The sequence below is a fragment of the Saccoglossus kowalevskii genome, chromosome 19 (assembly GCF_978046115.1).
Source record: "Saccoglossus kowalevskii chromosome 19, keSacKowa6.1, whole genome shotgun sequence".
Lineage (NCBI taxonomy): Eukaryota > Metazoa > Hemichordata > Enteropneusta > Harrimaniidae > Saccoglossus > Saccoglossus kowalevskii.
This window is the reverse complement of record NC_140659.1, coordinates 2739672-2766015: the sequence shown is the minus strand read 5'-3', so window position 1 is coordinate 2766015 and position 26344 is coordinate 2739672. Positions and strand designations below refer to the sequence as shown.

The 26344-nt window shown below is 37.4% G+C and overlaps 1 protein-coding gene across 2 annotated transcripts in view; it reads left to right on the top strand.

Moving 5' to 3' along the window:
• Positions 1 to 26344, top strand: part of LOC102805938 (lysosomal alpha-mannosidase-like) — a 159522-nt gene that overhangs the window by 24272 nt on the left and 108906 nt on the right. For both annotated transcript variants that reach the window (XM_085493896.1, XM_085493895.1), the window contains exon 3: positions 729 to 902. In XM_085493896.1, the coding sequence (XP_085350022.1) occupies positions 729 to 902 (174 nt within the window). The remainder of the gene's footprint in view (positions 1 to 728; positions 903 to 26344) is intronic.

Here is a 26344-nt window from a genome sequence, read left to right as displayed (position 1 = left end):
GGGGCGGTCCTAGGAACGTAACCTTTTATCACATCAAAACATCATGGCTTCTGTTGGATGTATTTTCAATAAAAAATCTACGAGTATTTCAGAGCCTATGGTTTACCGTGAAGAGTACAAAGTGGGATATTGAATTATTTATCCTCGATGATTTTTATGTAGTATTGAGAACCAACTCCAGGAAGTGAACGCACAATAATGAATAATCGCGTAATCCCAGAATCAAAACGCGAGGCACAGAAGTTTTGTTCAGCGTTTCCAATCCCATTTTTCCCACTGCAACATATTTGTTAAAAGAAATATTTGAATTCTGTTCGTTTTTTAAGGAGGCAATTTTTTGTTTTTTCCGATTTTGGTAACGCCTTATTCAGGGATTTTCTAAGACAGTCGCAGTCAATCAGTGCATGGATGTACGTACAAAACGAGCTTTTGTACTACCGGCGACGGTCGCCTGCAAGAAGAGAGCTCCAGCTCCTAACGTAAAATTTTTAAAATTTCGATTTGTATGATATCTTGTTGTGATCACTTGGTAATATCTATATTAACACATAGACATTTCTTAGGGCATGTTAAGCCCAGGGAAAAACTCCTAGTCGGGATTTCTAATAGAAGAGCGCATTGGATTGTGGGGAAATTAAATGTTCATCAACACAAATATTGTACATACACAGTGTAATAACCTTAAAGCTTTGTTAAAGTGACCATAGTGCATCTAATTTTATTTCAAGGCAATAACAGTATACAACATGCTGGGGTTCAATATATTCTGGACTCTGTTATACCACAACTGGTGAATGACCCGTCAAAGCGGTTTATCTATGTTGAAATAGCTTTCTTCTATCGATGGTGGAGACAACAAACAGAAGATATGAAAGAAACTGTCAAAGGGTTGGTATCAGAAGGTAGGTAGGATAATGAGCCATAGTATTGGCGTATTTGTATTACATGATTGGTTTATCTTATTAAAATTATATTTTTGACTCCCATGTGCGAAGCACAAAATGGGAGTCTTTGCAGTTAGTGTGTCTGTATGTGTGTGTGTATGTGTGTGTATGTGTGTATGTGGGTATGTGTGTATGTGTGTATGTGTGTATGTGTGTGTGTGTGTATGTGTGTCCGACTGTTCCACTGCTATCTCAAGAACCATACATCGGTTTTTGATGAAACTTGGTGCATAGATGCTCTGGGCCAATGCGCAGATTTGATTAGGTTTTGGTAAAAATCCATGCTCGTTAATTACCTAATTTGCATGATAATTAGCTAATTTTTAGCTGTTCTATGACTGTTCCACTGATATCTAAAGAACCACTCATTGGATTTTGATGAAACTTGGTACATAGATGCTCTGAACATATGCGCAGATTTGATTAGTTTTTGGTAAAAATCTGTGCATATTAATTACCTAATTTGCATGATAATTAGCTATTTTTTAGTGGTTCCATGACTGTTCCACTGATATCTAAACAACCACTCATTGGATTTTGATGATGCTCTGAACTAATGCTAGGTTTTGATTAGTTTTTGGTAATAATCCGTGGATACTAATTACCTAATTTGCATAATGATTAGTCAATTTTCGGTTTTTCCACTGATATCTCAAGTACTAATCATCACATTTCAATGAAACTTGGTACATAGATGTCATACGACACTGCACAGACCTGATAGTTTTTATGGTAATATCAGTACATATTAATTACCTAATTTGCATAATTAATTAATTTTCAGCATTTGATATAAGTAGTTAGCATTACATTTCAATGAAACTTGGTACTTACATACTCAAGGACTATGCAGAGATTGATTGTTTTCGATAAATATTTGTGCATATTAATCACCTAATTTGCATAATTAGTTAATTTTCAGCTTTTCCACGGGTATCTCAAGTACTAATCATCGCATTTCAATGAAACTTGGTACATAGATCCTTTAGGACTATGCAGAGACCTGATTAGTTTTAGGGTAAATAATTGTGCATATTAATTACCTAATTTGCATAATTAATTTTCAGCTTTTCTACTGATGTCTAAAGTACTAATCATCACATTTCAATGAATCTAGAATTATGCAGACCCAATTAGTTTCCGGTAAATATTTGTGCATATTAATCACCTAATTTGCATAATTAACCAACTTTCACACTGATATCTCAGGTACTATACATCACATATCAATGAATGTACATGGATGCTGTAGGACAATAGACAGACCTGAATAATTGCGGGTTAAAATCTGTACATATTAATTACCTAATTTGCATAATTAACCAATTTTAAGCTTTCACACTGATATCTAAAGTACCGTAAAAACTCCAAAATTTCGACCGGTTTTAAATAATTGGTGTTAGATATGTGACGTGTTTTTAGAGTCAAAATTAAGGTGCATTTTCGGACGGTCGAATTTTTCAGAATAGAAATCAGCAAATGAAAAAATGGGGATGATAGACAGTGTGCTTCATTAGTTTTTAATAAATGCAATGTTCGTCAATTGACGTAAACTTCCTCATGTTTCACGGTAAAAGCAAAGGTCGTGGCCGAGTTGTAACTCAAAATCTAAACAAAGTCATCAATCAGTGAGTATTATGACAAGCAAAACAAAACATCAAGACGCGGAGAAGAGGTCAGCACAAAACTAATAGGTCAAAAGACAAAGCTGTCTCGCACTACCTAGAAAAACTTGCGAATGTTCGAAGTACAGGTACCCATTGGACAAAAGATACATGGAAGTTTAGCAAACGATCTCCCCGACCCAGTGCAATGTATCCGGTTAGAATCAAAGCTCACGTGTCCCTTATTTGAGGGACCAAATTCTGCCGTAAATTCGCCCTTGGATTAAAAAATAAAATGGGATTTAAGAAAATAAAATGGGACTTTTAAGGTGTATTTTGGCGTCATTTTTCGGACATTTCAATCAATCCTGCCGGCTAAAATAGAGTCTAAGTTTTACCGTAGTCATTGACGTTTATCTATTCAAGAGTACACGTGTATGATTTTTATCGTGACTAGCGTGAGCGGGTAAGCTTCCTTTCGAGAATGAGCTGTTATCACTGTGAACAATGTTAAATTATTCTTCAGATGACCAGTTTATTTTTTAAAAACAACTAATTTTTTTATTTAAAAAAAATCATGCCGTTTTCGCATCAAAATCCAAGCCAAAACATCGTACTACAACACCAATCTCTTCCGCATTGCGTTCAATAACATTAACATATTTAAATAAGCTATGGTAATTTGAACACGTTGGCATCATCCAGCTTTTTGATTGGTTAATTAGCGATTTGACCTATTTGACCTAAGAGAATATGGCGGATATCCTACAGCATGAAACGTTTATACGAGACCGGAATCATTCGCTTACGATGAAACTAAGTTGACTTTTATTTGTATTTCATAACCATTCAACAAATTTATTTTGTGTACATTATTATAATCACTACTGAGTACAGTAATAATCAACAATTCAGAAACGCAGCATGCCGAGATTTTTGTGTTCGTTTTTATTTCAAACTTCGTTTATTTAGAATATATTTTCGTTACCAATAAAATAAAAATCTCTCAGTCAATCAGAAACCCGGATTCATGCCTTCGAGGAAGGTCCCGTTTGAACGCTCACATCCTTTTTTTTTTCATTTGTGGGAAAACTAAAACTGGTCGCAATTTTCGAATAAGAATGAGTCGGCAATTTTTAGTGGAATCGAAAATTTGGAGGTAAATAAAACACCGAAACCCGGCAAATAAATAGGCGTTCGAATTTTTAGAGGGGTCGAAATTTTGGAGTTTTCACGGTACTAATTATTCCATTTCAATGAAACTTAGTATAAAGATGCTCTAGGACAATGTACAAACCTAATTAGTTTGGGGTAAAAATCTGTTCATATTAATTCCCTAATAAGCATAATAATTCATAATTTTTTGGTTCTAATCACATTTCATTTAAACTTGGAGACATAGATTTTCTGTTACATTGCGCAGACCTCATTAGTTTTACACTCAAATCTGGTCATATTAATTTTCTGATTTGCATAATTAGTTTTCAGCTACGTAATTTCGAATTATATTTAATGTGTCTCCAATACTCTCAGCACATGGGAGTTCTTTCTAAGCTTTCTTTGATTTAATTTGTATTTTCATTACAAATTCAGTTATTATGCCCAGATTGGTTACCAGCTGAATATGTGATCTGCAGATAGGTGGAAAGTTGTACTACAGTGCCATAGGATGGGTAGATAGGTAAAAAGTTGTACTACAGTGCCATAGGATGGATAGATAGGTGAAAAGTTGTACTACAGTGCCATAGGGTTGGTAGATAGGTAAAAAGTTGTGCTACAGTGCCATAGGGTGGGTAGATAGGTAAAAAGTTGTGCTACAGTGCCATAGGGTGGGTAGATAGGTAAAAAGTTGTACTACAGTGCCATAGGGTTGGTAGATAGGTGAAAAGTTGTACTACAGTGCCATAGGGTGGGTAGATAGGTAAAAAGTTGTACTACAGTGCCATAGGGTTGGTAGATAGGTGAAAAGTTGTACTACAGTGCCATAGAGTTGGTAGATAGGTGAAAAGTTGTACTACAGTGCCATAGGATGGATAGATAGGTAAAAAGTTGTACTAGAGTGCCATAGGGTTGGTAGATAGGTAAAAAGTTGTACTACAGTGCCATAGGGTTGGTAGATAGGTGAAAAGTTGTACTACAGTGCCATAGGGTGGGTAGATAGGTAAAAAGTTGTACTACAGTGCCATAGAGTTGGTAGATAGGTGGAAAGTTGTACTACAGTGCCACAGGGTTGGTAGATAGATGGAAAGTTGTACTACAGTGCCATAGGGTTGGTAGATAGGTGGAAAGTTGTAGTACAGTGCTATAGGGTTGGTAGATAGGTAAAAAGTTGTACTACAGTGCCATAGGGTTGGTAGATAGGTAAAAAGTTGTACTACAGTGCCATAGGGTTGGTAGATAGGTGAAAAGTTGTACTACAGTGCCATAGGGTTGGTAGATAGGTGAAAAGTTGTACTACAGTGCCACAGGGTTGGTAGATAGATGGAAAGTTGTACTACAGTGCCATAGGGTTGGTAGATAGGTGGAAAGTTGTAGTACAGTGCTATAGGGTTGGTAGATAGGTAAAAAGTTGTACTACAGTGCCATAGGGTGGGTAGATAGGTAAAAAGTTGTACTACAGTGCCATAGGGTTGGTAGATAGGTAAAAAGTTGTACTACAGTGCCATTGGGTTGGTAGATAGGTAAAAAGTTGTACTACAGTGCCATAGGGTTGGTAGATAGGTGAAAAGTTGTACTATAGTGCCATAGGGCGGGTAGATAGGTAAAAAGTTGTACTACAGTGCCATAGGGTTGGTAGATAGGTGAAAAGTTGTACTACAGTGCCATAGGGTTGGTAGATAGGTAAAAAGTTGTACTACAGTGCCATAGGGTTGGTAGATAGGTGAAAAGTTGTACTACAGTGCCATGGGGTGGGTAGATATGTGGACAGTTGTACTACAGTGCCATAGGGTTGGTAGATAGGTGGAAAGTTGTAGTACAGTGCTATAGGGTTGGTAGATAGGTGGAAAGTTGTACTACAGTGCCATAGGGTTGGTAGATAGGTAAAAAGTTGTACTACAGTGCCATAGGATGGATAGATAGGTAAAAAGTTGTACTAGAGTGCCATAGGGTTGGTAGATAGGTAAAAAGTTGTACTACAGTGCCATAGGGTGGGTAGATAGGTAAAAAGTTGTACTACAGTGCCATAGGGTTGGTAGATAGATGGAAAGTTGTACTACAGTGCCATAGGGTTGGTAGATAGATGGAAAGTTGTACTACAGTGCCATAGGGTTGGTAGATAGGTAAAAAGTTGTACTACAGTGCCATGGGGTGGGTAGATAGGTGAAAAGTTGTACTACAGTGCCATGGGGTGGGTAGATAGGTGGAAAGTTGTACTACAGTGCCATGGGGTGGGTAGATAGGTGGAAAGTTGTACTACAGTGCCATAGGGTGGGTAGATAGGTAAAAAGTTGTACTACAGTGCCATAGGGTGGGTAGATAGGTGGACAGTTGTACTACAGTGCCATAGGGTGGGTAGATAGGTAAAAAGTTGTACTACAGTGCCATGGGGTGGGTAGATAGGTAAAAAGTTGTACTACAGTGCCATAGGGTTGGTAGATTGGTAAAAAGTTGTACTACAGTGCCATGGGGTGGGTAGATAGGTAAAAAGTTGTACTACAGTGCCATAGGGTTGGTAGATAGGTAAAAAGTTGTACTACAGTGCCATGGGGTTGGTAGATAGGGAAAATGTTGTACTACAGTGCCATAGGGTTGGTAGATAGGTAAAAAGTTGTACTACAGTGCCATAGGGTGGGTAGATAGGTATATAGTTGTACTACAGTGCCATAGGGTTGGTAGATAGGTAAAAAGTTGTACTACAGTGCCATAGGGTTGGTAGATAGGTAAAAAGTTGTACTACAGTGCCATAGGGTGGGTAGATAGGTAAAAAGTTGTACTACAGTGCCATAGGATGGATAGATAGGTAAAAAGTTGTACTAGAGTGCCATAGGGTTGGTAGATAGGTGAAAAGTTGTACTACAGTGCCATGGGGTGGGTAGATATGTGGACAGTTGTACTACAGTGCCATAGGGTTGGTAGATAGGTGGAAAGTTGTACTACAGTGCCATAGGGTTGGTAGATAGGTGGAAAGTTGTACTACAGTGCCATAGGGTGGGTAGATAGGTAAAAAGTTGTACTACAGTGCCATGGGGTGGGTAGATAGGTAAAAAGTTGTACTACAGTGCCATAGGGTTGGTAGATTGGTAAAAAGTTGTACTGCAGTGCCATGGGGTGGGTAGATAGGTAAAAAGTTGTACTACAGTGCCATAGGGTTGGTAGATAGGTAAAAAGTTGTACTACAGTGCCATGGGGTTGGTAGATAGGGAAAATGTTGTACTACAGTGCCATAGGGTTGGTAGATAGGTAAAAAGTTGTACTACAGTGCCATAGGGTGGGTAGATAGGTATATAGTTGTACTACAGTGCCATAGGGTTGGTAGATAGGTAAAAAGTTGTACTACAGTGCCATAGGGTTGGTAGATAGGTAAAAAGTTGTACTACAGTGCCATAGGGTTGGTAGATTGGTAAAAAGTTGTACTGCAGTGCCATGGGGTGGGTAGATAGGTAAAAAGTTGTACTACAGTGCCATAGGGTTGGTAGATAGGTAAAAAGTTGTACTACAGTGCCATGGGGTTGGTAGATAGGGAAAATGTTGTACTACAGTGCCATAGGGTTGGTAGATAGGTAAAAAGTTGTACTACAGTGCCATAGGGTGGGTAGATAGGTATATAGTTGTACTACAGTGCCATAGGGTTGGTAGATAGGTAAAAAGTTGTACTACAGTGCCATAGGGTTGGTAGATAGGTGGAAAGTTGTAGTACAGTGCTATAGGGTTGGTAGATAGGTGGAAAGTTGTACTACAGTGCCATATGGTTGGTAGATAGGTGGAAAGTTGTACTACAGTGCCATAGGGTTGGTAGATAGGTGAAAAGTTGTACTACAGTGTCATGGGGTGGGTAGATAGGTAAAAAGTTGTACTACAGTGCCATAGGGTTGGTAGATAGGTAAAAAGTTGTACTACAGTGCCATAGGGTGGGTAGATAGGTAAAAAGTTGTACTACAGTGCCATAGGGTTGGTAGATAGATGGAAAGTTGTACTACAGTGCCATAGGGTTGGTAGATAGGTAAAAAGTTGTACTACAGTGCCATGGGGTTGGTATATAGGTAAAAAGTTGTACTACAGTGCCATGGGGTGGGTAGATAGGTGAAAAGTTGTACTACAGTGCCATGGGGTGGGTAGATAGGTGGAAAGTTGTACTACAGTGCCATATGGTGGGTAGATAGGTAAAAAGTTGTACTACAGTGCCATAGGGTGGGTAGATAGGTAAAAAGTTGTACTACAGTGCCATAGGGTTGGTAGATAGATGGAAAGTTGTACTCCAGTGCCATAGGGTTGGTAGATAGGTAAAAAGTTGTACTACAGTGCCATGGGGTTGGTATATAGGTAAAAAGTTGTACTACAGTGCCATGGGGTGGGTAGATAGGTGAAAAGTTGTACTACAGTGCCATGGGGTGGGTAGATAGGTGGAAAGTTGTACTACAGTGCCATAGGGTGGGTAGATAGGTAAAAATTTGTACTACAGTGCCATAGGGTGGGTAGATAGGTGGACAGTTGTACTACTACACTGCCATAGGGTGGGTAGATAGGTAAAAAGTTTACAGTGCCATAGGGTGGGTAGATAGGTAAAAAGTTGTACTACAGTGCCATGGGGTGGGTAGATAGGTAACAAGTTGTACTACAGTGCCATAGGGTGGGTAGATAGGTAAAAAGTTGTACTACAGTGCCATAGGATGGATAGCTAGGTAAAAAGTTGTACTAGAGTGCCATAGGGTTGGTAGATAGGTGAAAAGTTGTACTACAGTGCCATGGGGTGGGTAGATATGTGGACAGTTGTACTACAGTGCCATAGGGTTGGTAGATAGGTGGAAAGTTGTAGTACAGTGCTATAGGGTTGGTAGATAGGTGGAAAGTTGTACTACAGTGCCATAGGGTTGGTAGATAGGTGAAAAGTTGTACTACAGTGTCATGGGGTGGGTAGATAGGTAAAAAGTTGTACTACAGTGCCATAGGGTTGGTAGATAGGTAAAAAGTTGTACTACAGTGCCATAGGGTGGGTAGATAGGTAAAAAGTTGTACTACAGTGCCATAGGGTTGGTAGATAGGTAAAAAGTTGTGCTACAGTGCCATAGGGTTGGTAGATAGGTAAAAAGTTGTACTACAGTGTCGTGGGGTTGGTAGATAGGTAAAAAGTTGTACTACAGTGCCATAGGGTTGGTAGATAGGTGAAAAGTTGTACTACAGTGCCATAGGGTTGGTAGATAGGTAAAAAGTTGTACTACAGTGCCATAGGATGGATAGATAGGTAAAAAGTTGTACTAGAGTGCCATAGGGTTGGTAGATAGGTAAAAAGTTGTACTACAGTGCCATAGGGTGGGTAGATAGGTAAAAAGTTGTACTACAGTGCCATAGGGTTGGTAGATAGATGGAAAGTTGTACTACAGTGCCATAGGGTTGGTAGATAGATGGAAAGTTGTACTACTGTGCCATAGGGTTGGTAGATAGGTAAAAAGTTGTACTACAGTGCCATGGGGTGGGTAGATAGGTGAAAAGTTGTACTACAGTGCCATGGGGTGGGTAGATAGGTGGAAAGTTGTACTACAGTGCCATGGGGTGGGTAGATAGGTGGAAAGTTGTACTACAGTGCCATAGGGTGGGTAGATAGGTAAAAAGTTGTACTACAGTGCCATAGGGTGGGTAGATAGGTGGACAGTTGTACTACAGTGCCATAGGGTGGGTAGATAGGTAAAAAGTTGTACTACAGTGCCATGGGGTGGGTAGATAGGTAAAAAGTTGTACTACAGTGCCATAGGGTTGGTAGATTGGTAAAAAGTTGTACTACAGTGCCATGGGGTGGGTAGATAGGTAAAAAGTTGTACTACAGTGCCATAGGGTTGGTAGATAGGTAAAAAGTTGTACTACAATGCCATGGGGTTGGTAGATAGGGAAAATGTTGTACTACAGTGCCATAGGGTTGGTAGATAGGTAAAAAGTTGTACTACAGTGCCATAGGGTGGGTAGATAGGTATAAAGTTGTACTACAGTGCCATAGGGTTGGTAGATAGGTAAAAAGTTGTACTACAGTGCCATAGGGTTGGTAGATAGGTAAAAAGTTGTACTACAGTGCCATAGGGTGGGTAGATAGGTAAAAAGTTGTACTACAGTGCCATAGGATGGATAGATAGGTAAAAAGTTGTACTAGAGTGCCATAGGGTTGGTAGATAGGTATAAAGTTGTACTACAGTGCCATAGGGTTGGTAGATAGGTAAAAAGTTGTACTACAGTGCCATAGGGTTGGTAGATAGGTAAAAAGTTGTACTACAGTGCCATAGGGTGGGTAGATAGGTAAAAAGTTGTACTACAGTGCCATTGGATGGATAGATAGGTAAAAAGTTGTACTAGAGTGCCATAGGGTTGGTAGATAGGTGAAAAGTTGTACTACAGTGCCATGGGGTGGGTAGATATGTGGACAGTTGTACTACAGTGCCATAGGGTTGGTAGATAGGTGGAAAGTTGTAGTACAGTGCTATAGGGTTGGTAGATAGGTGGAAAGTTGTACTACAGTGCCTTATGGTTGGTAGATAGGTGGAAAGTTGTACTACAGTGCCATAGGGTTGGTAGATAGGTGAAAAGTTGTACTACAGTGTCATGGGGTGGGTAGATAGGTGGAAAGTTGTACTACAGTGCCATAGGGTGGGTAGATAGGTAAAAAGTTGTACTACAGTGCCATAGGGTTGGTAGATAGGTAAAAAGTTGTACTACAGTGCCATAGGGTGGGTAGATAGGTAAAAAGTTGTACTACAGTGCCATAGGGTTGGTAGATAGATGGAAAGTTGTACTACAGTGCCATAGGGTTGGTAGATAGGTAAAAAGTTGTACTACAGTGCCATGGGGTTGGTATATAGGTAAAAAGTTGTACTACAGTGCCATGGGGTGGGTAGATAGGTGAAAAGTTGTACTACAGTGCCATGGGGTGGGTAGATAGGTGGAAAGTTGTACTACAGTGCCATATGGTGGGTAGATAGGTAAAAAGTTGTACTACAGTGCCATAGGGTGGGTAGATAGGTAAAAAGTTGTACTACAGTGCCATAGGGTTGGTAGATAGATGGAAAGTTGTACTCCAGTGCCATAGGGTTGGTAGATAGGTAAAAAGTTGTACTACAGTGCCATGGGGTTGGTATATAGGTAAAAAGTTGTACTACAGTGCCATGGGGTGGGTAGATAGGTGAAAAGTTGTACTACAGTGCCATGGGGTGGGTAGATAGGTGGAAAGTTGTACTACAGTGCCATAGGGTGGGTAGATAGGTAAAAATTTGTACTACAGTGCCATAGGGTGGGTAGATAGGTGGACAGTTGTACTACTACACTGCCATAGGGTGGGTAGATAGGTAAAAAGTTTACAGTGCCATAGGGTGGGTAGATAGGTAAAAAGTTGTACTACAGTGCCATGGGGTGGGTAGATAGGTAACAAGTTGTACTACAGTGCCATAGGGTTGGTAGATAGGTAATGAGTTGTACTACAGTGCCATAGGGTTGGTAGATAGGTAAAAAGTTGTACTACAGTGTCATGGGGTTGGTAGATAGGTAAAAAGTTGTACTACAGTGCCATAGGGTTGGTAGATAGATGAAAAGTTGTACTACAGTGCCATAGAGTGGGTAGATAGGTCAAACGTTGTGCTATAGTGCCATAGGGCGGGTAGATAGGTCAAACGTTGTACTACAGTGCCATAGGGTGGGTAGATAGGTAAAAAGTTGTACTACAGTGCCATAGGATGGATAGATAGGTCAAACGTTGTGCTACAGTGCCATAGGGTGGGTAGATAGGTCAAACGTTGTGCTACAGTGTATAAATGCTTTTAATGTAATAATAATAATAATTAAAGCTGCAAGCAGCATCACAGGGGCCCAAGTATACATGCCATAAATAATGTCAAATGATACACATGATACACAATTAGTTTGAATGATTAGTACCATGATGTCGAAATGCAGTTGGTTCCATATATTTATTTGAGATATAAAGGTTATTAATATATGGTCATCATCTGTTATTTTAATCAAATCTCTTGTTCAACATAGTCATGATAACACAGGATTCATCTTCCTAACTGCAACAGTGTTTGAGATACAACGATTATGCATATTAATGAGCTCACATGACCATATATGGTCATCTGTTATTTTATTCAAATCTCTTGTTTAACATCATCATAATAACACAGGTTTCATCTTCCTACCTGCAACAGTGCTTGAGATATAACAGTTATGCATATTAATGAGTTCACATGACCATATATGGTCATATGTTATTTTAATCAAATCTAAGGTTCACTGTTGTCATGATAACACAGGAATCATCTTCCTACCTGCAACAGTGCTTGAGATATAACAGTTATGCATATTAATGAGTTCACATGACCATATATGGTAATCTGTTATTTTAATCAAATCTAAGGTTCACTGTTGTCATGATAACACAGGAATCATCTTCCTAACTGCAACAGTGCTTGAGATATAGCAGCTATGCATATTAATGAGGTTAGAAGCCCCCACCCCATGGGCGTGTAGCCACATGACCTAGCCATATGCCATTCAGGGGAAAGAATGTATCTAAAGAGTAGAATACACATACAAAATTTTATTCCAATCGGACTAATACAAAACATGTAGTTGCATAATTTCAATTTTCACAAAATGCAAGATGGCGGCCAAACCACGTGACTTATCGAAAATATATTATTTTTTTCATATGCAGTTGAGGCCAGGCATGGTAAATATAAAAACATCTAGTAGATTCATTGAATCACCTCTGAGAAACAAATGCCCAAACTTTTGATCAATTTTGTTTAAAATCCAAGATGGCGGCGAAACCATGTGACTGATCTGAAATTTTTTTTAGGTTTCTGAAAGGGTTAGATAGGGACATGCCATGACGCAATATTTGAGATTAACGCTCAAGTGTAGCATGAGTAAAAAACTACTTCCTGTTGAGAACAAACCCAAAATGGCAGCCAAACCACGTGACCAATCATAATGAATTTCTCAAATCTAAATCTCCTCCATATGTAGAAGCTAAGTACTGAACATGAGAACATTTTACTTGGCGGTTCTGAAGAAGAAGATTTTAAAGTGTTTTGCCGTTTTTAGGAAAAACAAAATGGCGGGAAAAGTCACATGACCGCTAAAGTTTTTATTTCTGATATTTATTACACATGAGTTGTACTATATACCATAAAAAAATCTAGACGCCTAGACCCTCAGAAAGTGGTCAAACAGCCACTTCCGGTTTTATTTCAATCCAATATGGCTGCCAAACTAATTGGCCAATCAAAATTCTGAAAGCATGTTGCACCAGTTCACATTAGGGACTATCAGTATAGAGCATTATCAGACCATTCCGTTCAGCGGTTTTCTCAAACGGCTTGACGAAAAAAGTTACGGAAGAAAGAAAGAAGAAAGAAGAAGATAAAGCTGCAAGCAGCATCACAGGGGCCCAAGTATATGCCATAAATAATGTCAAATGATACACAATTAGTTTGAATAATTAGTACCATGAGGTCGAAATGCAGTTGGTTCCATATATTTATTTGAGATATAAAGGTTATTAATATATGGTCATCTGTTATTTTAATCAAATCTCTTGTTCAACATAGTCATGATTCATCTTCCTAACTGCAAGTGTTTGAGATACAACGATTATGCATATTAATGAGCTCACATGACCATATATGGTCATCTGTTATTTTATTCAAATCTCTTGTTTAACATCATCATAATAACACAGGTTTCATCTTCCTACCTGCAACAGTGCTTGAGATATAACAGTTATGCATATTAATGAGTTCACATGACCATATATGGTCATATGTTATTTTAATCAAATCTCAGGTTCACTGTTGTCATGATAACACAGGAATCATTTTCCTACCAGCAACAGTGCTTGAGATATAACAGTTATGCATATTAATGAGTTCACATTACCATATATGGTAATCTATTATTTTAATGAAATTGCTTGTTCACTGTTGTCATGATAACACAGGAATCATCTTCCTAACTGCAACAGTGCTTGAGATATAGCAGCTATGCATATTAATGAGGTTAGAAGCACCCCACCCCATGGGCGCGTAGCCATATGACCTAGCCATGTGCCATTAAGGGGAAAGAATGTATCTAAAGAGTAGAATACACGTACAAAATTTTATTCCAATCGGACTAATACAAAACATGTAGTTGCATAATTTCAATTTTCACAAAATCCAATATGGCGGCCAAACCACGTGACTTATCGAAAATATATTATTTTTTCCATATGGAGTTGAGGCCAGGCATGGTAAATATAAAAACATCTAGTAGATTCGTTGAATCACCTCTGAGAAACAAATGCCCAAACTTTTGGTCAATTTTCCTCAAAATCCAAGATGGCGGCCAAACCATGTGACTTATCTGAAATCTTTTATAGGTTTCTGAAAGAGATTGATATAGAGATGCCATGTAGCAATATTGAAAATAATCGCTCACGTGTGGCATGAGTGAAAAACTACTTCCTGTTGAGAACAAATCCAAAATGGCGGCCAAACCACGTGACCAATCATAATGAATTTCTCAAATCTAAATCTGCTCCATATGTAGAAGCTTAGTACTGAATATGAGAACATTTTACTTGGCGGTTCTGAAGAAGAAGATTTTAAAGTGTTTTTTGCCGTTTTTAGGAAAAACAAAATGGCGGGAAAAGTCACATGACCGCTAAAGTTTTTATTTCTGATATTTATTACACATGAGTTGTACTATATACCATAAAAAAATCTAGACGCCTAGACCCTCAGAAAGTGGTCAAACAGCCACTTCCGGTTTTATTTCAATCCAATATGGCTGCCAAACTAATTGGCCAATCAAAATTCTGAAAGCATGTTGCACCAGTTCACATTAGGCACTATCAGTATAGAGCATTATCAGACCATTCCGTTCAGCGGTTTTCTCAAATGGCTTGACGAAAAAAGTTACGGAAGAAAGAAGAAAGAAGAAATTAAAGCCGCAAGCGGCGTCACCGGGGCCCAAGCTGACAAGATTCTGTTTCATAATTAATGTGGTCACATGTTAGACAATCAGGTAGCTTGAATTATCAGTAACATGAGGTCAAAATGAAGTTGGTACCATGTATTTACCTGGTTTGGTTATCGAAATATGGTTTTCAGGATATATAATGAGCCATGTTCTTAATAATGAGATTACATAATCATATATAGCCATTTCTAATATCAGTTACATCTTTCATTCAATGTCTTCATAATGACACTTGTTACATGTCCTGCTCTGCGACAGTGTTTTAGATATGACTGCTTTGCATATTAATGAGTTCACATGACCATATATGGTCATCTGTTATTTTTAATCAAATCTCTTGTTCACTGTTGTCATAATAACACAGGATTCATCTTCCTAACTGCGACAGTGTTTTAGATATGACTGCTATGCATATTAATGAGTTCACATGACCATATATGGTTATCTGTTATTTTAATCAAATCTCTTGTTCACTGTTGTCATAATTACACAGGATTCATCTTCCTAACTGCAACAGTGTTTAAGATATAATGGTTATGCATATTAATGAGTTCACATGACCATATATGGTCATCTGTTATTTTAATCAAATCTCTTGTTCAACGTTGTCATAATAACACAGGATTCATCACCCTAACTGCGACAGTGTTTGAGTTATAACAGTTATGCATATTAATGAGGTTAGAAGCCCCCACCCCATGGGTGCCCAGCCACGTGGCCTAGCAGTGTGCTATTGGGGCAAAATGATGCATCTGATGACACAAATGCACATACAAAATTTGAAAGAAATCAGACTAATACAAAACATGTAGTTGCATAATGTCTATTTTCACAAAATCCAAGATGGCGGCCAAACCATGTGACTGATCAAAATAATATTATTTTTCTCATATGGAGCTAAGGGCAGGCATGGTAAATATAAAAACATCTAGTAGATTGGTTGAATCGTCTCTGAAAAACAAATACCCAAACTTTTTGTCAATTTTGCTTAAAATCCAAAATGGCGGCCAAACCATGTGACTGATCTGAATTTTTTTTTAGATTTCTGAAAGGGTTTGATACACTGATGCCATGAAGCAAAATTGAAAATAATCCCTCAAGTGTTGCCAGAGTAAAAAACTACTTCCTGTTTACGAGAAATCCAAAATGGTGGCCAAACCACGTGACCAATCGTAAAAAAATGTTCAAACATAAATGGGATTCATATATAGAAGCTAAATACTACATATGAGAGCATTCTACTTGGTGGTTCTGAAGAAGAAGATTTTTAAGTGTTTTTTGCCGTTTTCAGGAAAAACAAAATGGCGGGAAAAGTCACATGACCGCTAAAGTTTTTATTGCTGATATTTATTACACATGAGTTGTACTATATACCATAAAAAATCTAGACGCCTAGACCCTCAGAAAGTGGTCAAACAGCCACTTCCGGTTTTATTTCAATCCAATATGGCTGCCAAACTAATTGACCAATCAAAATTCTGAAAGCATGTTGCACCAGTTCACATTAGGGACTATCAGTATAGAACATTATCAGACCATTCCGTTCAGCGGTTTTCTCAAACGGCTTGACGAAAAAAGTTACGGAAGAAAGAAAGAAAGAAGAAAGAAGAAAAAACCGGACAATAAGAATAGGGGCCTCGCCCTTCGGGCTTGGGCCCCTAATTAAAGCCGCAAGCGGCGTCACCGGGGCCCAAGCTGATAAGATTCTGTTTCATAATTAATGAGGTTACATGTCAGACAATCAGGTAGCTTGAATTATCAGTAACATGAGGTTGAAATGAACTTGGTACCATGTATTTACCTGGTTTGGTTATCAAAATATGGTTTTCAGGATATATAATGAGCCATGTTCTTATGCACAAGAATGAGATTACATAATCATATATAGCCATTTCTAATGTCAGTTACATCTTTCATTCAATGTCTTCATAATGACACTAGTTACATGTCCTGCTCTGCGACAGTGTTTTAGATATGACTGCTATGCATATTAATGAGTTCACATGACCATATATGGTCATCTGTTATTTTAATCAAATCTCTTGTTCACTGTCGTCATAATAATACAGGATTCATCTTCCTAACTGCGACAGAGTTTAAGATATAATGGTTATGCATATTAATGAGTTCACATGACCATATATGGTTATCTGTTATTTTAATCAAATCTCTTGTTCAACGTTGTCATAATGACACAGGATTCATCTTCCTAACTGCAACAGTGTTTGAGATATAACGATTACGCATATTAATGAGCTCACATGACTATATATGGTCATCTGTTATTTTAATCAAATCTTTTTTTCAATGTTGTCATAATAACACAGGATTCCACTTCCTAACTGCAACAGTGTTTGAGATATGACAGTTATGCATATTAATGAGTTCACATGACCATATATGGTCATTTTTTATTTTAATCGAATCTCTTGTTAACGTTGTCATAATAACACAGGATTCATCATCCTAACTGCAAAAGTGTTTAAGAAATAATGGTTATGCATATTAATGAGTTCACATGACCATATATGGTCATCTGTTATTTTAATCAAATCTCTTGTTCAACGTTGTCATAATAACACAGGATTCATCACCCTAACTGCGACAGTGTTTGAGTTATAACAGTTGTGCATATTAATGAGGTTAGAAGCCCCCACCCCATGGGTGCCCAGCCACGTGGTCTAGCAGTGTGCTATTGGGGCAAAATGATGCATCTGATGACACAAATGCACATACAAAATTTGAAAGAAATCAGACTAATACAAAACATGTAGTTGCATAATGTCTATTTTCACAAAATCCAAGATGGCGGCCAAACCATGTGACTGATCAAAATAATATTATTTTTCTCATATGGAGCTAAGGGCAGGCATGGTAAATATAAAAACATCTAGTAGATTGGTTGAATCGTCTCTGAATAACAAATACCCAAACTTTTTGTCAATTTTGCTTAAAATCCAAAATGGCGGCCAAACCATGTGACTGATCTGAATTTTTTTTTAGATTTCTGAAAGGGTTTGATACACTGATACCATGAAGCAAAATTGAAAATAATCCCTCAAGTGTTGCCAGAGTAAAAAACTACTTCCTGTTTAGAAGAAATCCAAAATGGTGGCCAAACCACGTGACCAATCGTAAAAAAATGTTCAAACATAAATGGGATTCATATATAGAAGCTAAATACTACATATGAGAGCATTCTACTTGGTGGTTCTGAAGAAGAATATTTTGAAGTGTTTTTTGCCGTTTTTACGAAAAACAAAATGGCGGGAAAAGTCACATGACCGCTAAAGTTTTTATTGCTGATATTTATTACACATGAGTTGTACTATATACCATAAAAAAATCTAGACGCCTAGACCCTCAGAAAGTGGTCAAACAGCCACTTCCGATTTTATTTCAATCCAATATGGCTGCCAAACTAATTGACCAATCAAAATTCTGAAAGCATGTTGCACCAGTTCACATTAGGGACTATCAGTATAGAACATTATCAGACCATTCCGTTCAGCGGATTTCTCAAACGGCTTGACGAAAAAAGTTACGGAAGAAAGAAAGAAAGAAGAAAGAAGAAAAAACCGGACGATAAGAATAGGGGCCTCGCCCTTCAGGCTTGGGCCCCTAATTAAAGCCGCAAGCGGCGTCACCGGGGCCCAAGCTGATAAGATTCTGTTTCATAATTAATGAGGTCACATGTTAGACAATCAGGTAGCTCTTATTATCAGTAACATGAGGTCGAAATAAAGTTGGTACCATGTATTTACCTGGTTTGGTTATCGAAATATGGTTTACAGGATATATAATGAGCCATGTTCTTATGCACAATAATGAGATTACATAATCATATATAGCCATTTCTAATGTCAGTTACATCTTTCATTCAATGTCTTCATAATGACACTTGTTACACGTCCTGCTCTGCGACAGTGTTTTAGATATGACTGCTTTGCATATTAATGAGTTCACATGACCATATATGGTCATCTGTTATTTTTAATCAAATCTCTTGTTCACTGTTGTCATAATAACACAGGATTCATCTTCCTAACTGCAACAGTGTTTAAGATATAATGGTTATGCATATTAATGAGTTCACATGACCATATATGGTTATCTGTTATTTTAATCAGATCTCTTGTTCACTTGTTGTCATAATGACACAGGATTCATCTTCCTAACTGCAACAGTGTTTGAGATATAACGATTACGCATATTAATGAGCTCACATGACTATATATGGTCATCTGTTATTTTAATTAAATCTTTTGTTCAATGTTGTCATAATAACACAGGATTCCACTTCCAAACTGCAACAGTGTTTGAGATATGACAGTTATGCATATTAATGAGCTCTTATGACCATATATGGTCATTTGTTATTTTAATCGAATCTCTTGTTCAACGTTGTCATAATAACACAGGATTCATCATCCTAACTACAACAGTGCTTGAGTTATAACAGTTATGCATATTAATAAGGTTAGAAGCCCCCACCCCATGGGTGCCCAGCCACGTGGCCTAACAGTGTGCTATTGGGGCAAAATGATCCATCTGATGACACAAATGCACATACAAAATTTGAAAGAAATCAGACTAATACAAAACATGTAGTTGCATAATTTCTATTTTCACAAAATCCAAGATGGCGGCCAAACCACGTGACTGATCAAAATAATATTATTTTTCTCGTATGCAGCTAAGGCCAGACATGGTAAATATAAAAACATCTAGTAGATTGGTTGAATCGTCTCTGAGAAACAAATACCCAAACTTTTGGTCAATTTTGCTTAAAATCCAAAATGGCGGCCAAACCATGTGACTGATCTGAATTTTTTTTTAGGTTTCTGAAAGGGCTTGATACATAGATGCCATGAAGCAAAACTGAAAATATTCCCCCAAGTTTTGCCAGAGTAAAAAACTACTTCCTGTTTAGAAGAAATCCAAAATGGTGGTCAAACCACGTGACCAATCGTAAACATTTTTTCAAACATAAATGGTATTCATATATAGAAGCTAAATACTACATATGAGAGCATTCTGCTTGGTGGTTCTGAAGAAGAAGATTTTAAAGTGTTTTTTGCCGTTTTTAGGAAAAACAAAATGGCGGGAAAAGTCACATGACCGCTAAAGTTTTTATTGCTGATATTTATTACACATGAGTTGTACTATATACCATAAAAAAATCTAGAAGCCTAGACCCTCAGAAAGTGGTCAAACAGCCACTTCCGGTTTTATTTCAATCCAATATGGCTGCCAAACTAATTGGGCAATCAAAATTCTGAAAGCATGTTGCACTAGGTCACATTAGGGACTATAAGTATAGAGCTTTTTCAGACTATTCAGTTTAGCAGTTTTCTCAAACGGCTTGACGAAAGAAGTTGTGGAAGAAAGAAGAAGAAGAAGATTAAAGCCGCAAGCGGCGTCACCGGGGCCCAAGCTGATCTATCATGACAAGATTCTGTTTCATAATAAATGAGGTCACATGTTAGACAATCAGGTGGCTTGTATTATCAGTAACATGAGGTCGAAATGAAGTTGGTACCATGTATTTACCTGGTTTGGTTATCGAAATATGGTTTTCAGGATATATAATGAGCCATGTTGTTATGCACAATAATGAGATTACATAATCATATATAGCCATTTCTAATGTCAGTTACATCTTTCATTCAATGTCTTCATAATGACACTAGTTACATGTCCTGCTCTACGACAGTGTTTCAGATATGACTGCTATGCATATTAATGAGTTCTCATGACCATATATGGTCATCTGTTATTTTAATCAAATCTCTTGCTCACTGTTGTCATAATAACACAGGATTCATCTTCCTAACTGCAACAGTGCTTAAGATATAATGGTTATGCATATTAATGAGTTCACATGACCATATATGGTCATCTGTTATTTTAATCAAATCTCTTGTTCACTGTTGTCATGATAACACAGGAATCATCTTCCTAACTACAACAGTGTTTGAGATATAATGGTTATGCATATTAATGAGTTCACATGACCATATATAGTAATCTGTTATTTTAATGAAATCAATTGTTTAATGTTGTCATAATAACACAGGTTTCATCTTCCTAACTCCAACAGTGCTTGAGATATATCAGTTATGCATATTAATGAGGTTAGAAGCCCCCACCCCTTAGGCGCCCAGTGACAAAACCCAGCCACGTGCCATTCGGTTGAAAAAATGCATCTCAAGAGTAGAATGCACATATACAATTTTAGCCAAATCGGACCAATACAACACATGTAATTGCACAAGATCTGTTTTCATAAAATCCAAGATGGCGGCCAAACAATGTGACTGATCAAAATAATATTATTTTTCTCATATGGAGCTAAGGCCAGGCATGGTAAATATAAAAACATCTGGTAGATTGGTTGAATCACCTCTGAGAAACAAATGTCCAAACTTTTGGGCAATTTTGCTTAAAATCCAAGATGGCGGCCAAACCACGTGACTGATCTGAAATCTTTTTTAGGTTTCTGAAAGAGATAGATATACAGATGCCATGAAGCAAAATTGAAAATAATCCCTCAAGTGTTGCCATAGTAAAAAACTACTTCCTGTTTAGAAGAAATCCAAAATGGTGGCCAAACCACGTGACCAATCGTAATAATTTTATCAAACCTAAATGGGATTCATATATAGAAGCTAAATACAACACATGAGAGGATTCTGCTAGGTGGTTCTGAAGAAGAAGATTTTTTAGTGTTTTTTGCCGTTTTTAGGAAAAACAAAATGGCGGGAAAAGTCACATGACCGCTAAAGTTTTTATTGCTGACATTTATTACACATGAGTTGTACTATATACCATAAAAAAATCTAGACGCCTAGACCCTCAGAAAGTGGTCAAACAGCCACTTCCGGTTTTATTTCAATCCAATATGGCTGCCAAACTAATTGACCAATCGAAATTCTGAAAGCATGTTGCACCAGTTCACATTAGGGACTATCAGTATAGAGCATTATCAGACCATTCCGTTCAGCGGTTTTCTCAAACGGCTTGACGAAAAAAGTTACGGAAGAAAGAAAGAAAGAAAGAAAGAAGAAATTAAAGCCGCAAGCGGCGTCACCGGGGCCCAAGCTGATCTATCATGACAAGATTCTGTTTCATAATAAATGAGGTCACATGTTAGACAATCAGGTAGCTTGTATTATCAGTAACATGAGGTCGAAATGAAGTTGGTACCATGTATTTACCTGGTTTGGTTATCGAAATATGGTTTTTAGGATATATAATGAGCCATGTTCTTATGCACAATAATGAGATTACATAATCATATATAGCCATTTCTAATGTCAGTTACATCTTTCATTCAATGTCTTCATAATGACACTAGTTACATGTCCTGCTCTGCGACAGTGTTTCAGATATGACTGCTATGCATATTAATGAGTTTACATGACCATATATGGTCATCTGTTATTTTAATCAAATCTCTTGTTCACTGTTGTCATAATAACACAGGATTCATCTTCCTAACTGCAACAGTGTTTAAGATATAATGGTTATGCATATTAATGAGTTCACATGACCATATATGGTCATCTGTTATTTTAATCAAATCTCTTGTTCACTGTTGTCATAATAACACAGGATTCATCTTCCTAACTGCAACAGTGTTTAAGATATAATGGTTATGCATATTAATGAGTTCACATGACCATATATGGTCATCTGTTATTTTAATCAAATCTCTTGTTCAACGTTGTCATAATAACACAGGATTTCACCCTAAATGCGACAGTGTTTGAGTTATAACAGTTATGCATATTAATGAGGTTAGAAACCCCCACCCCATGGGTGCCCAGCCACGTGGCCTAGCAGTGTGCTATTGGGGCAAAATGATGCATCTGATGACACAAATGCACATACAAAATTTGAAAGAAATCAGACTAATACAAAACATGTAGTTGCATAATGTCTATTTTCACAAAATCCAAGATGGCGGCCAAACCATGTGACTGATCTAAATAATATTATTTTTCTCATATGGAGCTAAGGGCAGGCATGGTAAATATAAAAACATCTAGTAGATTGGTTGAATCGTCTCTGAGAAACAAATACCCAAACTTTTTGTCAATTTTGCTTAAAATCCAAAATGGCGGCCAAACCATGTGACTGATCTGAATTTTTTTTTAGATTTTTGAAAGGGTTTGATACACTGATGCCATGAAGCAAAATTGAAAATAATCCCTCAAGTGTTGCCAGAGTAAAAAACTACTTCCTGTTTAGAAGAAATCCAAAATGGTGGCCAAACCATGTGACCAATCGAAAAAAAATGTTCAAACATAAATGGGATTCATATATAGAAGCTAAATACTACATATGAGAGCATTCTACTTGGTGGTTCTGAAGAAGAAGATTTTTAAGTGTTTTTTGCCGTTTTTAGGAAAAACAAAATGGCGGGAAAAGTCACATGACCGCTAAAGTTTTTATTGCTGATATTTATTACACATGAGTTGTGCTATATACCATTAAAAAATCTAGACGCCTAGACCCTCAGAAAGTGGTCAAACAGCCACTTCCGGTTTTATTTCAATCCAATATGGCTGCCAAACTAATTGACCAATCAAAATTCTGAAAGCATGTTGCACCAGTTCACATTAGGGACTATCAGTATAGAACATTATCAGACCATTCCGTTCAGCGGTTTTCTCAAACGGCTTGACGAAAAAAGTTACGGAAGAAAGAAAGAAAGAAGAAAGAAGAAAAAACCGGACAATAAGAATAGGGGCCTCGCCCTTCGGGCTTGGGCCCCTAATTAAAGCCGCAAGCGGCATCACCGGGGCCCAAGCTGACAAGATTCTGTTTCATAATTAATGTGGTCACATGTTAGACAATCGGGTAGCTTGAATTATCAGTAACATGAGGTCAAAATGAAGTTGGTACCATGTATTTACCTGGTTTGGTTATCGAAATATGGTTTTCAGGATATATAATGAGCCATGTTCTTAATAATGAGATTACATAATCATATATAGCCATTTCTAATGTCCGTTACATCTTTCATTCAATGTCTTCATAATGACACTTGTTACACGTCCTGCTCTGCGACAGTGTTTTAGATATGACTGCTTTGCATATTAATGAGTTCACATTACCATATATGGTCATCTGTTATTTTTAATCAAATCTCTTGTTCACTGTTGTCATAATAACACAGGATTCATCTTCCTAACTGCAACAGTGTTTAAGATATAATGGTTATGCATATTAATGAGTTCACATGACCATATATGGTTATCTGTTATTTTAATCAAATCTCTTGTTCACTGTTGTCATAACACAGAATTCATCTTCCTAACTGCAACAGTGTTTAAGATATAATGGTTATGCATATTAATGAGTTCACATGACCATATATGGTCATCTGTTATTTTAATCAAATCTCTTGTTCACTGTTGTCATAATAACACAGGATTCATCTTCCTAACTGCGACAGTGTTTTAGATATAACGATTACGCATATTAATGAGCTCACGTGACTATATATGGTCATCTGTTATTTTAATCAAATCTTTTGTTCAATGTTGTCATAATAACACAGGATTCCACTTCCTAACTGCAACAGTGTTTGAGATATGACAGTTATGCATATTAATGAGCTCACATGACCATATATGGTCATTTGTTATTTTAATCGTATCTCTTGTTTAACGTTGTCATAATAACACAGGATTCATCATCCTAACTACAACAGTGCTTGAGTTATAACAGTTATGCATATTAATGAGGTTAGAAGCCCCCCACCCCATGGGTGCCCAGCCACGTGGCCTAACAGTGTGCTATTGGGGCAAAATGATGCATCTGATGACACAAATGCACATACAAAATTTGAAAGAAATCAGACTAATACAAAACATGTAGTTGCATAATTTCTATTTTCACAAAATCCAAGATGGCGGCCAAACCACGTGACTGACTAAAATAATGTTATTTTTCTCGTATGCAGCTAAGGCCAGGCATGGTAAATATAAAAACATCTAGTAGATTGGTTGAATCGTCTCTGAGAAACAAATACCCAAACTTTTGGTCAATTTTGCTTAAAATCCAAAATGGCGGCCAAACCATGTGACTGATCTGAAATTTTTTTTAGGTTTCTGAAAGGGCTTGATACACAGATGCCATGAAGCAAAATTGAAAATATTCCCTCAAGTGTTGCCAGAGTAAAAAACTACTTCCTGTTTAGAAGAAATCCAAAATGGTGGCCAAGCCACGTGACCAATCGTAAACATTTTTTCAAACATAAATGGGATTCATATGTAGAAGCTAAATACTACATATGAGAGCATTCTGCTTGGTGGTTCTGAAGAAGAAGATTTTCAAGTGTTTTTTGCCGTTTTTAGGAAAAACAAAATGGCGGGAAAAGTCACATGACCGCTAAAGTTTTTATTGCTGATATTTATTACACATGAGTTGTACTATATACCATAAAAAAATCTAGACGTCTAGACCCTCAGAAAGTGGTCAAACAGCCACTTCCGGTTTTATTTCAATCCAATATGGCTGCCAAACTAATTGTCCAATCGAAATTCTGAAAGCATGTTGCACCAGTTCACATTATGGACTATCAGTATAGAGCATTATCAGACCATTCTGTTCAGCGGTTTTCTCAAACGGCTTGACGAAAAAAGTTACGGAAGAAAGAAAGAAAGAAGAAAGAAGAAAAAACCGGACAATAAGAATAGGGGCCTCGCCCTTCAGGCTTGGGCCCCTAATTAAAGCCGCAAGCGGCGTCACCGGGGCCCAAGCTGATAAGATTCTGTTTCATGATTAATGAGGTCACATGTCAGACAATCAGCTGCAGGTAGATTGTATTATCAGTAACATGAGGTCGAAATGAAGTTGGTACCATGTATTTACCTCGTTTGGTTATTGAAATATGGTTTTCAGGATATATAATGAGCCATGTTCTTATGCACAATAATGAGATTACATAATCATATATAGCCATTTCTAATGTCAGTTACATCTTTCATTCAATGTCTTCATAGTGACACGAGTTACATGTCCTGCTCTGCAACTGTGTTTTAGATATGACTGCTTTGCATATTAATGAGTTCACATGACCATATATGGTCATCTGTTATTTTAATCAAATTTCTTGTTCACTGTTGTCATAATAACACAGGATTCATCTTCCTAACTGCAACAGTGTTTAAGATATAATGGTTATGCATATTAATGAGTTCACATGACCATATATGGTCATCTGTTATTTTAATCAAATCTCTTGTTCACTGTTGTCATAATAACACAGGATTCATCTTCCTAACTGCGACAGTGTTTTAGATATGACTGCTATGCATATTAATGAGTTCACATGACCATATATGGTTATCTGTTATTTTAATCAAATCTCTTGTTCATTGTTGTCATAATGACACAGGATTTATCTTCCTAACTGCGACAGTGTTTTAGATATAATGGTTATGCATATTAATGAGTTCACATGACCATATATGGTTATCTGTTATTTTAATCAAATCTCTTGTTCACTGTTGTCATAATGACACAGGATTCATCTTCCTAACTGCAACAGTGTTTGAGATATAACGATTACGCATATTAATGAGCTCACGTGACTATATATGGTCATCTGTTATTTTAATC